The sequence below is a fragment of the Pan troglodytes genome, chromosome 3, assembly GCF_028858775.2.
Source record: "Pan troglodytes isolate AG18354 chromosome 3, NHGRI_mPanTro3-v2.0_pri, whole genome shotgun sequence".
NCBI classification, from domain to species: Eukaryota; Metazoa; Chordata; class Mammalia; order Primates; family Hominidae; genus Pan; species Pan troglodytes.
In genome coordinates, this window is record NC_072401.2 from 160,991,122 (window position 1) to 161,006,575 (window position 15,454).

The 15,454-nt window shown below is 35.3% G+C and overlaps 1 protein-coding gene across 12 annotated transcripts in view; it reads left to right on the forward strand.

The window, feature by feature from the left end:
• The window catches only part of RAPGEF2 (Rap guanine nucleotide exchange factor 2), a 257,971-nt gene that overhangs the window by 121,866 nt on the left and 120,651 nt on the right, over nucleotides 1-15,454 (forward strand). For 9 of the 12 annotated variants that reach the window (XM_009448482.4, XM_054683461.2, XM_054683463.2 and 6 more), the window contains one exon: nucleotides 15,145-15,220. In XM_009448482.4, the coding sequence (XP_009446757.2) occupies nucleotides 15,145-15,220 (76 nt within the window). Of the gene's footprint in view, nucleotides 1-4,713; nucleotides 4,739-5,718; nucleotides 5,901-15,144; nucleotides 15,221-15,454 lie in introns of those variants that run through there. The other 3 variants (XM_009448487.5, XM_024356351.3, XM_009448486.5) reach the window with 2 other exon arrangements.

Sequence of the window (15,454 nt, forward strand, 5' to 3'; positions counted from 1 at the left end):
CCTCAAGTTAAGAAATTCCATTTCATTAGGCTAAATCAGATATATTTTAGGATGAACGTGTATATACTCTAGCGTATATGTATCAGAGACATATATGTTTCCCTCTCTTCTTGCCATGATGGATATAGTCCAAGATAATAATTTAGTTATTACTCAGAATCGTGAGACCATTTCCGTTTACCTCTTTTCATCTTATCTTGAATTTTAACTTACATAATTTTGGGAACACAACTAAAGAGTTGGCTTTGAATAAGATATTCCAGATTTTATAGCCATTATCCCATTTAAGTGAACTTTTTTTTTTTTTGAGACAGAGTCTCGCTCTGCCACCCAGTCTGGAGTGCAGTGGTGTGATTTTGTCTCACTGCAACCTCCACCTCTTGGGCTCAAGTGATTCTTGTGCCTCGGCCTCCTGAGTAGCTGGAATTACAGTCATGTGCCACCACTCCCGACTAATTTTTGTATTTTTTGTAAAGATGGGGTTTTGCCATGTTGGCCAGGCTGGTCTTGAACTCCTAGCCTGAAGTGGTCCGCCTGCCTTGGCCTCCCAAAGTGCTGGGATTACAGGCATGAACTACCACGCCTGACCCCATTTAAGTGAACTTCTAAAATCCCTTATGTATAGGAAATTTTGTGTTTGAAAGCATCATTGTGGCTGAAACAGATTTTTTTCATTGATTATCTATGTCAGAATATAAAGTAATTTTAGTCTTTCAAATATAGTAGAGAAGAGCTGCTTGATTACCACTCAAGCCCAAGAAGCATGAATTTTAATTTTTCTAAGAACGTGCTTGTGGGACAGTATATAGAAAAGACTTTAGAGTCTTTGTGTTAGGCAATAAAGATGGTTTGAAGATGACATGGGGCAAGACTTTCAAAGCAATTGCCCAAGGTAGAGATTTTCAAACCAGGCAGTTATTAGATTTGCCTGGCTTAGGATGGGCAAAGTACTGAGTCCCACGCCCTAGAGATTTTGGTTTGCCACATCTGAGTTGGACCTTAGACTCTCTTGTTTTAAAAGCATACCAGCAGGTGGTTAATCAGATTCGAACAGAGAGGCTGTAGGTGAATGACTTTAAAATCGATGTGTAACTGTTTTAAAGGTAGAGCAATAGAAGAAGAGAATCCCTGGAAGATCTGGTAAAGTTGAAACCAGAGACAGGAACCTTATCTTTAATGGTCTCTGTGTGCCAAAGCAAAGGGCCTGACTAGTATTTCCATGGAAAAAGAAGTTGATGGAGAATAATTTAAAAGGGCTAATTGGTGGAATTTAGTGACTGAAGGTTCAGACAAGGGAAGAAAAAAAGTAAAAGATGGCTTCAGATCTTTGAATTTGGATGTCTACAGAGCAGTTACTTTGACAGCTATAACCAAATCTGGAGGGAATGAGGTAGGTGGGTATCAGAATTGAAATGAAGATACTTGATTTTAGGCATGTTTAATTAATGCATTAACAAATAGGTGGGAGCTACAGGGGATATAAAGAGATAACCTGGGTCACCTGAGAAAGGTTGTAGATACAGGGTAGGGTAGGTGGAGAGTTGGGTAAATAGAAAGAATACCAAAGGAAAAGAGGAGTACTTATAGCCATGTCAGAAAGTAACAAACAGGGACAGAATTTGAAAACTTTAAAATTTTGCTGTACCGCCCAACCCAGTGCAGAGTTGTCTCATGGTCTATACAATATGTTGTCAATCCTTATATAAAGTGGATGCCAGATCTATAAAATTACTGAATTTTATAAATGAGGCAGTATTAATCTTTCACAAAACATTAATTTGAAAATGATTGAGTTGCTTTCATATTTTGGCTTCTACGAATATTCACGAATGTCTGTTTGTGTGGGTGTATGCTTTCCTTAATGTCTTGGAAAGGTACCTGGGGTGAAATTGATGGATAGCATGGTAAATGTATGTTTGACTGTATAAGGAACTCCCACACTGTTGTCCACAGTGGCTATAACATTTTTTATTCACACTAGCGGTTTGTGAGATTTGTTTGCCTCACATCCTTGTCAACACTTGGTATTGTCAGTCTTTTTCATCTTAGCTCTTCTAGTAGATACGTGGCAGTATTCTTACTGTGGTTTTTATTTTGCATTTCTCTGAAGATTAATGTTGAGAATTTTTTCATGTGTTTGTTGGCCATTTCTATATCTTGACAAAGTGTCAGTTCACTTCTTCTGCCTGTTTTAAAAAATTGGATTGTTTGTCTTATTTTTGAGTTGTGTAAGCATTCTTTATGTGTTTTGGATACAATTATTTTGTTGGCTATGTTTTGCAGAAATTTCCTCCTAATCTAACATGTGCCTTAAATAAAATAAAAACTTTGTCTTTTTGAAAGCTAAGTCTTTTAATCTTGATGAAGTCCATGTTGTCAACCTCTTTTTTTATAATTTGTACTTTTAGTGTCCTTGTTAAGAAATCTTTCCTTAACCTGATGTCATAAAGGTTTCCTCATGTTTTTCTTCTAGAAATGTAATAGTTTTACTTCTTCCATTTAGGTCTGAGATCTATTTTGATTTAATTTTTGTGTGTGGTATGAGGTAAAGGGTTGAGGTTTACATTTCTTCCCACAGATATTCAGTTGTTCTAGAAGAGTTTATTGAAAAAAAATCTTCAATCCATCAACTTGCCTTGGCATGTTGGTTTAAAATCAATTAATTGTAAAAATAAATTATTTAACTGTAAAATATTTGTTTAGATCTGTCTCTGGAATCTCTCTTCTGTTCCTTTGCTTTACATGTCAGTTCTTCCACCAATACCACATTTGTATAACTTTATAGTCACTTTTGAAGTCATGTAGCATAAATCCCTGACTTTGTTCTTGATTGTTTTTATTCTGTCCTTGCCTTTTTATATAAATTTTAAACCAGGTTATCAGTGCCAAAAAAATGTTCGTTAGGATTTGTTGGAATTGCACTGAGTCTATAGATCAACTTGGGAAAGATTATTATCTTGACAATATTGAGCTTTCCAAACCGTGAACTCTCTCTCCATTTAAGTTTTCTAGAATTTCCCTTTGCAAGGTTAAGTTCCCTTTGGTAGTTTTTAGTGTACAGATCATACACATTCTTCATTGTATTTATTCCTCAGTATTTTATATTTTGATTATAAGTAATAGGTTTTTACCACTTCAATCTATAAGGGAGAGGCTCTGAAACAGAGGTTAAGCAATATTGCCAGTGTTAGTTATTGGTAGAATTAGAAACAGTCTTTCACTTACAGAACAAGTATGGGCTCATGAGAAAAGTCCACATTTAATTCAGATGAATTAAATCAATTGCCATTTTATTACTTGATATCTTTGTAAAAGATTATATATGTGTACGAGTTTATGCTTTTCCTTTCTTGCACATGTGTTCTTTTAACTTCTAAGAATTATGAATACAGTATTTTTCAAGTGACCTGAATTTTTGTTGAGGTTCAGTCTTAAAAAGAAATACTTACCATTTCAACTTCTCTTATGGTATGTGCCAAATTTTGGGCAGGTTAGTGGCTAGGTTTTGATGCCATTAACATAGAGCTTTAAAGAATATCAGATGTTTAGTTGTGATTCTTGAGATCTTGTTTGATTCTTGAGATCAGTTCAGGTTCTTACTTGCTTAGGGCCAATCTGAATCATTCATTATATTCATCTGCCATTTTTCTCATTAATATGTTACATAGATCTGTTTGGTTATTTCTTAATGTAATTGTTTATTTTGCTTCTTGAATGAATTTTATAAAAAATAAGGTCATTTGAAGATAAGATATTAGAGCTAGCTTCCTTGTCTATACAACTCATACATGGCCAGCTTTGCACAATGAAGTGGTGAACGTTTAACAAAAGTATATTGGATGGGCATGTGTCTACATGCTGAAAAGAAAAGCTGTTATGGACCATAACTTTTATACAAACTGATCAGCTGCCATCTGTGTACAAAGCACTGTGATCAGCAGAGACCTGTTTGTGCCACTGTGTAGACTGATAGCAGCAGATTAATTTAGCTGAGCTGTTCTCTAGCAGTTTGGTCACGAGGACATAGACACTACCAAAGTGTAGTCATCACACCACTGATCTTTGCTGGTTTAGATTGTGGCAAGAGAGAAAAACTGCTTGCTCTCTTCACCCCAACACAGCTGAGGTAAGAGCCACCTTTTTTTTTCTCTTGAAGGGAAAAATGAGAGCAAAAGCAGCCTCTTTTACCTTTTCCCATGCTGTTTTGATTTAAATTTATTCTAGTATTTTCCATGATAATCCCTCAGGCCAGGTATACAGTTCAGCATCTCTTTGGCGGAGAGCAACTAGTTTGTAGTACAGCTTGGGTAAATTTTAATAACAAAATTGTATTGCCAGCACAAAGCATTTGACCTTGAAGACTCAGAGGAGAGCAGACATTGCAGATTTCCCTACTTGCCCTTGACTTACAAGAGAGTAGATAATGAATTAATAGAAATTGATAAAGAGTGTCTGTCAGGCAGCCGCTGAGGTCATGAGGCTGGTATGCGAAAAGAGTGCTCATACAACATGCGAAACACATAGCTGCAGCCAGGAGAGGTGGGTGGGTCATCGAAGCAGGAAATTAGCCGTCAGATGGAATGTTGGCCTCTGTACAAGCTACGCCGCGCGCGTGGACTCACTGGGAGAAAACACAGGGAAATGGGGAGTGCTCAGTGCTGCAGAGAAAAGAGCTCCTATAGAAGGTGACAGCACTGTTGGTGTTAGTGGTTCTTCAAAGATACTGAAGACAGTGCAGGTTAGAATTTTTTTTAAAGGAATTAAAATGTTAGTAGCTTAAGTATCGATGTTTAGTGCTTGTTAAATAGACAACAAACTACTGAGGAATGAACGGGGGAATAGCACAGCTATAAGGCCTTCATATTGTATAATAATTTTTATCTTGTACTGTGTAAGCAGAGATGAAATGTTCAGATTCACTGTGCAGAGGAGCAAACTTCTGTTAATTTATGTGGGATGATGATTGTTAGAATGTTTGTAAGTGAGCCTTGAAGGAAATTTAGAGATATATAGTGTGTGTTCAGTTTTCCCAATACTTCTGAAATATAAGCCGGTTAAAGTCCATGCTTTAGAAGCAGTTCGCAATTTACACACATACATGTAATTTATATATGTACTTGGTGTATGTGTGTGTGTGATTTTTAACATAGCTGTTACTTTTTTGGTTCTTAAACTAATGAGTCAACTTATTAAGAAAAGATTACATGTATTTTATGGAAAGTCAATCCACTTTCCCTTTATACTTATATTAAAATGTATTCTTATATGTGTTACTAATTTTTGAGAATGGAATTGATGGCATCAGCAGTTACTTGTTAGCTTTTCCTCCCTAATTTAATTGCCACTCTGCTGTCTGAAGACAATGTTATGTGATTGTTTTTTTGTAAGTCCTAAACAAATAAATTGGTTTTGATTTAGGAACATCAGTCCAGTCAGTTACTTAGATTTTTTTAAGGAAGAAAATAAAATGTAGTAACTGCCTATCATTTTCTGGAAACAGGTGTGAAAAATTGATATATTGGAGTATTATGTTTTTAATCATTTTGTAAATTAGGATTGCCCACCAGTATATCTGCTTGACTCCTGTGTATTCCCTTGCTGGGTGTAGGCTGACTTGAATAAGTTTACATTCCGATACTGAGAATTGCATTCCACTGGGTAGTTCTGACGTACAAGAAGAATGTGGAGGCCCATACAAAGGGCAAGATTAGGGACACTGATAGAAGAGGCTTCTATGCTCTGTGACTGCCTTTCGTGGAAAGCTCACACTGGCAGAAAGTGCTCTTGACCCAACTTGGGAGAGGAGAATGTGGTCACAGAAACTTCGGACAATTTGGCCTTACAACACCTGCAACACCCTGTCTGGTGTTTCATTGCCTGTGGGTATTTACGAAAACTAGGTAAGACTTCACATTCCCAAACTTTCATGCGGTGTGGGAGTCTTGAAGGAAAGTTTTGTTTTCTCTATTTTATATTATATGGAAGACTACTTAGTAATTGTTTGTCTTCATATTTTTGGTATTACAGAGTCATACCATTTGCACCTGTAGAAATATTTAACTTAGTTTCAATTTTGCTAACAATTTTAATTCTTAATTTTTAAATCGTTTTGTATAAAAACTTCAGCAAAAAATTTAATGGGAATGAAAGTCTGAATTGTTATACTGTTTTTAGAGCAGTTGTTCCTTAGTCATACTGAGGGAGTACTAGCATTTAGGAGTAATCTGTTTCATATGCTGCAAGTGGTCTTTTCAATAATCATTTACTGGTGGGCTTAATTTTTTTTCTTTTTTGATATGGCAGAGAACTCAAAGATTGACCAGAAGTGAACCTGCATCACTTCTAGTTGTCATCTTGTGGTTGTTTAATATCAGATTTTAAGGACATGCTGAAATTACATTGAGATTGAATTGTTGAAAGGCAAGGTGTACAGCGTATTTATACAGAACAATTTAGAAGGGTTTAAATTAGACCGTAGTGATCACATTTTCATTCTGTGTAGAAGGAGAAGACTATCAGCATTCTTAAAACACATATACCATACTTCTCCCTTCCACCACCACCTTTTCCTGCTTTATGGCCTCTAACTAGACACCTCTTATCAAATGCTGGTGTCTATTTAGAAAGAACTAACAGGTTTTTAAAATATTCAGGCTAACTCTCATTGATAACTGTTAACCTACATCTTTCTTGTTTTTGAAAGACAGCTATTCATATGTGTGTGTTAATATGTATGTGTTAATAGCATGTCTTATATACAAATACACATATACACACAAAGACTGAAACTCCTAGAAGACCAGAAGTAACTTTTGAAAGATATTTTAATTCAAAGTAGAAAAGGTAAGCTATATATCTTTAAAAATTAAGGAGTCTGAATTTTAAAATACTTGTTTATCTTGGTAAGTGGTATTATGAGTGCCATTTCAAAGAAGCAAATGTCCTACTAGTTGAAGTTCTGGCAGTAGCTCCCTGAAGAGATTTGGTCTTTATAGGTTTGACATTCAGATCTTTGCAGGGGTAACCCTAAAGCTCTTTATGGTCATTTGTAATTTTGCTGAATTTGAATTGCCTTCTGAATTACAAATGCTGATTTGTGTTTTTCACTCAACTAGCTAGTGAGTGAGCCTGGCCATTGAGAATTCACCTCTCAATGAAACTCACTTCTCAACTTGTCATTGGGTTATAGCTGTTTGTGTATTTGTCATCCATGGAATATAAACTACTTAAGAAGAGGGACTATATTAAGTTTTTCTGTAAACGCTGTATTGATTACTGAGTTTATATTGGTAATATCGATTCTGTTATGTGTCCAGTGAACATTTGGAAGAGGAATAAATAGCACAATAATATATATGTCAGAAATAATACTATGTAGTCATGCACTGTGTAATAATGTTTTGATCAGTAATGGACCACATATACAGTGGCCATCCCAGAAGATTATAATGTGGTATTTTTACTGTAACTTTTCTATGTTTAGATGTTTAGATACACATATACCATTGTGTTACAATTGCCTACAATATTCAGTACAGTAACATTCTTTATGGGTTTGTAGCCTAGGAGCAATAGGCTGTATCATCTAGCCTAGGTTTATAGTAGGCTATACCATCTTGGTTTGTGTAAGTATATTCTGTGATGGTCACACAACAGTAAAATCGCCAAACAACATATTTCCCAGAACATATCTCCATTCTTAAGCAATGCATGACTGTATGTTAATAATATATTTTGTTATGTGTTATATGTTATGTATATAATATATTCTCACAAATACATTATATGTCAAATTTAAACAAAAGTTTCTCACATGAATCATATATCTATGTGAGAAATAATATATGTTTTGTAGAGAGAGAAAAAAGAAAGAACCTCAAATATATGACCATGGATAAACAAAAGATGAGATTAATGTTAGGGGAAAGAAAAATGTTCATATAATTGACTCTTCTAAACTTTGATTTAAAATAAATATTAAGTTGTATCCTTAATCCAAAAATTTCAAATACAGAATGCTCCAAAACTTGAAATTTTTTGAGTACTGACATGGTGCTCAAAGGAAATGCTCATTGGAGCATTTTAGATTTCATATTTCCAGAGTAGGGATGCTCCACATATACGTGCAAATATTCCCAAATCCAAAATAATCCAAAATCAAAGCACTTCTGATGCTAAGCATTTTGGATAATGAATACTTGACCTGTCTTTCAGTCATATTTGTTTACCTTCTGCTCACCCAATGTCTATCACTTCATTGTTAAGTTATCATATAAAAGAGATGGGTTCCCAGTTTGTCTGTCATTAAACATAACTCTTCCTTTGTTCCTAAGATTTGCTGTTTGTTAAAATAGAGATTCTACTTTTTCTTATTCAAGTCCCAGATTTTTGCCAGTAAACCCAAATATCCTGTCTATAGTTTCTTTTCTAAGCTTTTTTAAATTGTAGTAAAAAATATGTAAAATATGTCATTTTAACTAGTTTTAAATGTATGGTTACATTTAAGTGTGTGTTACAGTGGCATTAATTACATTCACACTGTTGTGCCACTAGTGGCGCTACCTCTTTCTAAAGCTTTTCTGTAACTCCAGATGGAAACCCCAAAACCATTACGCTTTCCAAACTGCTTTCTCCAACTCTTGGCAACCTTGAATCGACTTTCTGTCTCTATGAATTTGCCTATTCTAGATATTTCATGTAAGTGGAATCATATGATATTTGTACTTTTGTGGCTGGTTTGTTGTCTTTAGTGGATGTTTTCAAGGTTCATCCATGTTGTAGCAGGTATCAGAACTTCATTCCTTTATATGGCTGAATAATATTCCTTTGTGTGCATATGCCACAGCTTGTTTATCCAGTCTTCCATTGTTGGACACTTGGGTTGTTTCCACATTTTGGCTACTGTGAATAATGTTGCAGTGAACACTGGTGTACAAATATCTGTTTGAGTCCCTGCTCTCAGTTCTTTTTGGTATTTATCTAGGGCTAGAATTGCTGTGTCATATGTTAATTCTATGTTTAGATTTTTGAGAAATTGCCAAACTGTCTCCCACAGTGGCTGTATCATTTTACATGCCCACCAGCAATGCACAGGGTTCCAAGTCCTCCACATTATTTTTTTTCTTTCTTTTTGCTTTCTTGAAAAAGGGAAATATAAAAAATTGTAGCCATCCTGGTATCTCATTTGCATGTGGCTTCAGGTGTGAAATGGTATCTTATTGTGGTTTTGATTTGCTTTTCTCTAATGACTCAAGATGCTGAGAATCTTTTCATGTGCATATTGGCTCTTTGTGTATCTTCTCTGGAGAAATGCCTATGTAAATCCTTTGTCAAGTTTACATTGGGTTGTCTTTTTGTTAAGACTTTTATATATTTTGAATATTGAATCTTTATCAGATATGTGATTTACAAATACTTTCTCTTATTCTGCAGGTTGCCTTTTCAGTTAATTGATAAGGCCCTTCGATGCAGAGTTTTTAATTTTGATGAAATTTAGTTTATCTATGTTTATTCTCCTGCTCCTCATGCTTTTATTTTCCAGAGCTAAAAATCTATTGCCAACTCCAAGGTCATGAGGATTTATTCCTGTGCTTTTACTAATAGTTTACTTTTGGCTCTTACATTTAGCTTGTTGGTTCATTTTGAGTTAATTTTTGTGTATCTTGTGCAGTAGGGGTCCAATTTCATTCTTTTTGATGTGAAATCCAGTAATCCCACCACCATTTGTTGAAGACTCTGTTCTTCTCTCATTGAACAGATATGGCATCCTTGTCAAAAATCAACTGGTCAATCATTTGCAGCAACCTGGATGAGACTGGAGACTATTATTTTAAGTGAAGTAACTCAGGAATGGAAAACGAAACATCGTATGTTCTCACTCATAAGTGGGAGCTAATCTGTGAGGATACAGAGGCATAATAATGACACAATGGACTTTGGGGACTCGGGGGAAGTGTAAGAAGGGGGTGAGGGATAAAAGGCTACAAATTGTGTGCAGCGTATACTGCTTGGGTGATGGGGGCACCAAAATCTCACAAATCACCACTAAAGAACTTATGTAACCAAGTGCCACCTATTCCCCAATAACCTATGGAAATAAAAAATTTAAAAATATATATATAAGGAAAAAAAGTCCTTTTAATTTAACACACACAAAAAATCATTGACCATTGATGTATGAGTTTATTCCTGGACTCCCAATTCTATCCTTTTGGCCTGAGTACCACACTATTTTGATTACTGTAGCTTTGTAGTAAGTTTTGAAATTGGGAAGTGTGAGTCCTCATTGTTCTTTTTCAAGATTGTCTTGGCAAATTAGGGCCCCCTGAATTTCCATATGAATTTTAGGACCAGCTTTTTCATTTCTGTAAAAAAGACTGGTTTAATTTTGATAGAGGGTATGTTGAATCTGTAGATCACCTTATGTAGTTTATTATAAGACTTACTAAAAAAAAAACTGCTGTATTTGATAGTGTTGAGTCCATTTCTGACAGTGGCACCAAGGAACAGGATGTAATCACATTTGGATCAGAATGTAGTCACATGGTTTAGAACAATCCTTACCTACTTCTGATTTTTTGATGAAGGATCGTAGGTGTACATTTAAGTTACCCAAGTTCTTCTTTAATTGTATTATTTCTAAGTTTTTAAAAAATGATTATTTTAGAAACTTAAGGGATACTGGCTTTCAGCTGGTGTAATAGGACTTAATGAAATATTATTATTTTTTGAGACGGAATCTTGCTCTGTCACCCAGGCTGGAGTGTAGTGGAACGATCCCGTCTCACCGCAACCTCTGCCTTCCGGGTTCAAGTGATTATTCTGCCTCAGCCTCCCGAGTAGCTGGGACTTCAGGCACATGCCACCATGCCCGGCTAATTTTTTTTTTTTTTTTTTTTTTTTGAGACAGAGTCTCGCTCTGTCGCCCAGGCTGGAATGCAGTGGTGTGATCTCGGCTCACTGCAAGCTCCGCCTCCCAGGTTCATGCCATTTATTGGCCAGTCTGGTCTCAAACTCCTGACCTCAGGTGATCTGCCTGCCTCTGCCTCCCAAAGTGGGGGGATTATAGGCATGAGCCACTGCTCCCAGCCTATTATTATTATTTTTGAGACTGAGTCTTGCTCTGTTACCCAGGCTGGAGTGCAGTGGTGCAATCTCGACTCACTGCAACCTCCGTCTCCTGAGTTCAAGCGATTCTCCTACCTCAGCCTCCTGAGTAGTTAGGATTACAGGTGCCTGCCATCATGCCTGGCTAACTTTTGTATTTTTAGTAGAGACGGGCTTTCACCATGTTGGCTAGGCTGGTCTCGAGCTCCTAACCTCAAGTGTTCTGCCCACCTCGGCCTTCCAAAGTGCTGGAATTACAGACATGAACCACCGTGCCCAGCCTATGAAAAATTATCTTAATTTATACATCTGGTCTTTTGGAAAGCCCTTTGGATTCCCTGAATTTTTTGTGAGAAACTTTTCAGTTCTGTGTTTTTCCCCTTAGAAACTCTTCCAGGGTAATACCCTTTTATAGATTTGATTTTCTATAAGGGCATGCATTGTAATTATTGTTTTTGATTCTTTCCTTGTGTGTCCATCATTTCAAAGTTTGTCTTTGTTTATAATTTTACTTGTTGTGTAAGCATCTTGCTGTGCTAATGCATTCAAAGACTTCATTTTTATTAATAACTTTTAACTGAAAGCTGAGAACCTGTTGTTTAGTATAATGTTAAATGCTCTGTGCATTTGATCACTTTTTCAGTGTAGAGCATTTCATTGTGCACACTGGATCCTCTACGGCTTGCCTGCACTCACACTCTTTATAAAATGTCTTGTACTTTGTTCTTACTGTTCTGGTTTTGTGTTTCACTCTCTCAAAGTGTATTTGTTATTTGCAATCCTGAAGATTTTGCACCATTTTTTTCCACTAAGTAATCTAAAATATTTAAAAGGATTGTTCTTTATATTGTCTATGAGGTACTTTATCTCCTATACATCTTTATCTGTTGCCTTTAAGTCTGTCCTTATTTTCCAGAGCTGAATTTTTTCAGTTTATTTGTGTAGAACTTCGCCAAAGATTTTTGAAAATGTAGTAAATAATCACATTTACTTGCTTTTGTTTATGTATTTACTGTTTCAAAGAATCAGAGAGCAGAAGCAAAAGTAACTTGTGGACTTAATTTCTAGCTAACATTTTTTTTTTTTCCATTGCTTTGTCTGTTTCTTCCAACCTTATAGCTTCTGGTTTGTGAGCTAAGAGCACATCATCTCTGTGAGAGAGCTCAGAGGCTTTGTCACTGATCAGGCCTAGCGTGTACACTCATGACCTACTCTTTGGCTCCTTTGAGGCTGCTCTTCCTTTCTGCATTCCTGGCTGTGTTTGAAAAAATAGATTGTTGAGTAAATGAAGTAATATATTCTCCCTTGCTAATGTGTGTTCTGTGCACGTTGCTTTTTCCATTCAGCTTATTCAATAAATATATCTGATGGAGAGTCTGCAGTTTCTCCTGTTCACATCTTTGTGACGGTTTATAGAACTCGAGTCTTTTTATGGTTGAAAAAGTTTCATCAGGCTGTAGTGCAACTGACTCTCTGAAAAACTCTTATGGAAATGTTTTTGTGCAGCACATTTTAGGAAATGTAAACTTTTCATCCCCAAAGTAATAGTGTGCTAGTGCAACTTGAAGTGTGACTTCCTAGCCATGAAGTTCTGTTGAACGAATGACTAATTGGTAAGAGGATTTACGCCTTAAATCCTGGAGTGGTGAAGATGGTACTAGATTTATATATAAAATAAATAACAGTTATATAGTTTATTTATGTGAACATTAACACCTTTTGCTGCTAAAATTTGTAAACAATTCTAGCATATGTTTTTGTATCAAGTATTATATGAACAGTGTATACATTACAAACATTTATGATTTTTTACTATGTTACATTTAAAAACGCATAAACATTAGACCACTATATTTATAAACTTGTCCAAGTCTGTAACCTGCCACATATTTTACTAACACATTGAGATTATTTATTAATTTGCAGTGTATAATTATAAGCTTCATTTTAAAAAATTAAATTGCAAATAGGTAGATTCAGAAACTCAAACTTTTGTGTATATTGAAGAGTTATGGAATTTCAGTTGTATTTAACTGTAAGCTAAAAGAAATGTGTAAAAATTCAGGTCATTTAAATTACATGAGAAGTAACATGAAGATAGATTTATTATGTTGTTCCTGGCAAATGTTTTCACTTAAAAGTACTCTAATGTGTATGTTTGTGTGGGCATATATGTGTGAATGTATATATGAATATTAAAAAATTTTTTTTCAAATATGTTAAATATGATGCTGGTTTTGATTTTCATGGAAACTTTTTCTTCTTTTCAAGACAGGGTTTTACTCTATTGCCCAGGCTAGAGTGCAGTGGCACATTCTTGGCTCACTGCAACCTCTGCCTCCCATGCTCAAGTGATCCTCCCATCTCAACTTCCTGAGTAGCTGGGACTACAGGCTTGTACCACCATGCCTGGCTAATTTTTGTATTTTTAGTAGAGACGGGGTTTCACCATGTTGCCCAAGCTGGTCTCGAACTCCTGGGCTCAAGTGATCAGCCCTCCTCAGGCTTCCAAAATGCTGGGATTACAAGCAGGTGCCATCGCGCGTGGCCAGAAACGATTTTGGAAAAGGACTTAATTATCTTTAACAATCAGATAATTATTATTAAGGAAAAGGACTTAAGTGATGGCCTAGTCTAACCTGATAACCTGTAAACAAATAAAATTTATCATATGATGTGGTCAAGATAGTTTGCTAGAGATTGCAGATGATAGAAGGAGAATGTTGGCTTTTCTGTTTTCTTCCTCTTACGTGACTTGGCTCCTAATACTTGAAACGTGTATTACTATGACATAAAGAGGATTATAAATAGAACAAGAATTTCCATAGGAGTCCCTCACAGTGCCTAATTAACTTGGAAAAAAATTGTTCAATGAAATAGTTTTTTGGTAGAATTTTAAAGCATTTTTTCTTAAAGATAAGTTTATTAAATATGATTACCAAAAATTTTAATATTAGGCTCACATCTGTAATCCCAGAACTTTGGGAGGCCGAGGAGGGAAGATTGATTGTGGCCCTAAGTTCAAGACCAACCTGGGCAACATAGCTAGACTTTGTCTCTACAAAAATTTAAAAAAAAAAAAAAAAAAAAAAAAAAAAAAGCCAGGTATGGTGGTACGCACCTGTAGTCCCAGCTACTTGGGAGTCTGAGGCAGGAGGGTTGCTTGAGTTCAGGAGTTCAAGGCTGCAGTGAGCTGTGATTGTGCCACTGTACTGTGGCTTGGGTGACAGAGTGAGACCCTGTCTCTTAAAAAAAAAAAAAAATTAACTGGAAGGAAAGATTTTTGTGAATGAGTGAGGTGTTATATTAACAAAAAGAGCTTCACCCGAATTCTCTGTTCTTAATTCTAGTTTGCATATCCCTATGTCAGAAACAGTAATCTTCACCATTGTTAACGTGGGAATTCACCACAGATAAGGCAAAGGTGCTATGTCTGTGTTCACTCGTGCAGAGTTCTCAGGAGGAATGAGCTTTTAGTAGTACATCAACTGAAATAACTTTACCATAGAAATAAAGTCTTAAGTTGAGTATCTTTTTCTTAAAACATTTAGAATAAGTTGATTTGAAAATTTAGGAAAATAAACACACTTTTTAGGTGAAAAAAAAGTTTAACCTAAGCAAGTTAAGTTATGAAGAGAATTACATGTACATGCATTTTATACTGCTTTGGGACATTTCTATAGTTTGCCACTGAGACATTTCCCATCCCTACTGGAATATTCTCAAAGTTCACCTGAGGATGATTTAAAATAACCTAACAGAAAACTCACTCATGCTAATAATTCTCCTTTACTTACATTATTAATTTGAAAATATTATGTTAGAATTTTCCAGAAAAATCTATGACTGAAACTTAAGAATTTGAATGCTTTCTTGTCATTCTGTGTAAATTATTAAAGATAATTCACTTTCCCCAATGTGTACTTTTTGTAATTGTTTTTAATTTTTATTTATCAGGAAGTTTGGCTTATGTTCACAAATCATACTACTTAAATCTCTGAGGTTGTCCTCATTGATTTTTTTTTTCTTTCTTTCTAGTTTTGGCAAGCGTTCTGCAGGAAGTTTTAGGCGTGGCTGTGAATGCATTGTTTTAGAGCCTTCTGAAATGATTGTGGTAAGAGTATTTCTGTGAGGACTATTTTTCCCCTAAAAATTGTATGAAATAAAGGCATTTTTATAAACTGCTTATAATATTAGATTTTTGTTGAAGAGAAAATATTGTATATTTTCTATAACATTAGATATATTTATTTCACAACTTTTTATTAATACGAATTTGAGTTCATAATCATATTTTATTATTTACAGGATTCAATTAAATGCCAAAAAAATTTAAAAAGTACAAGTA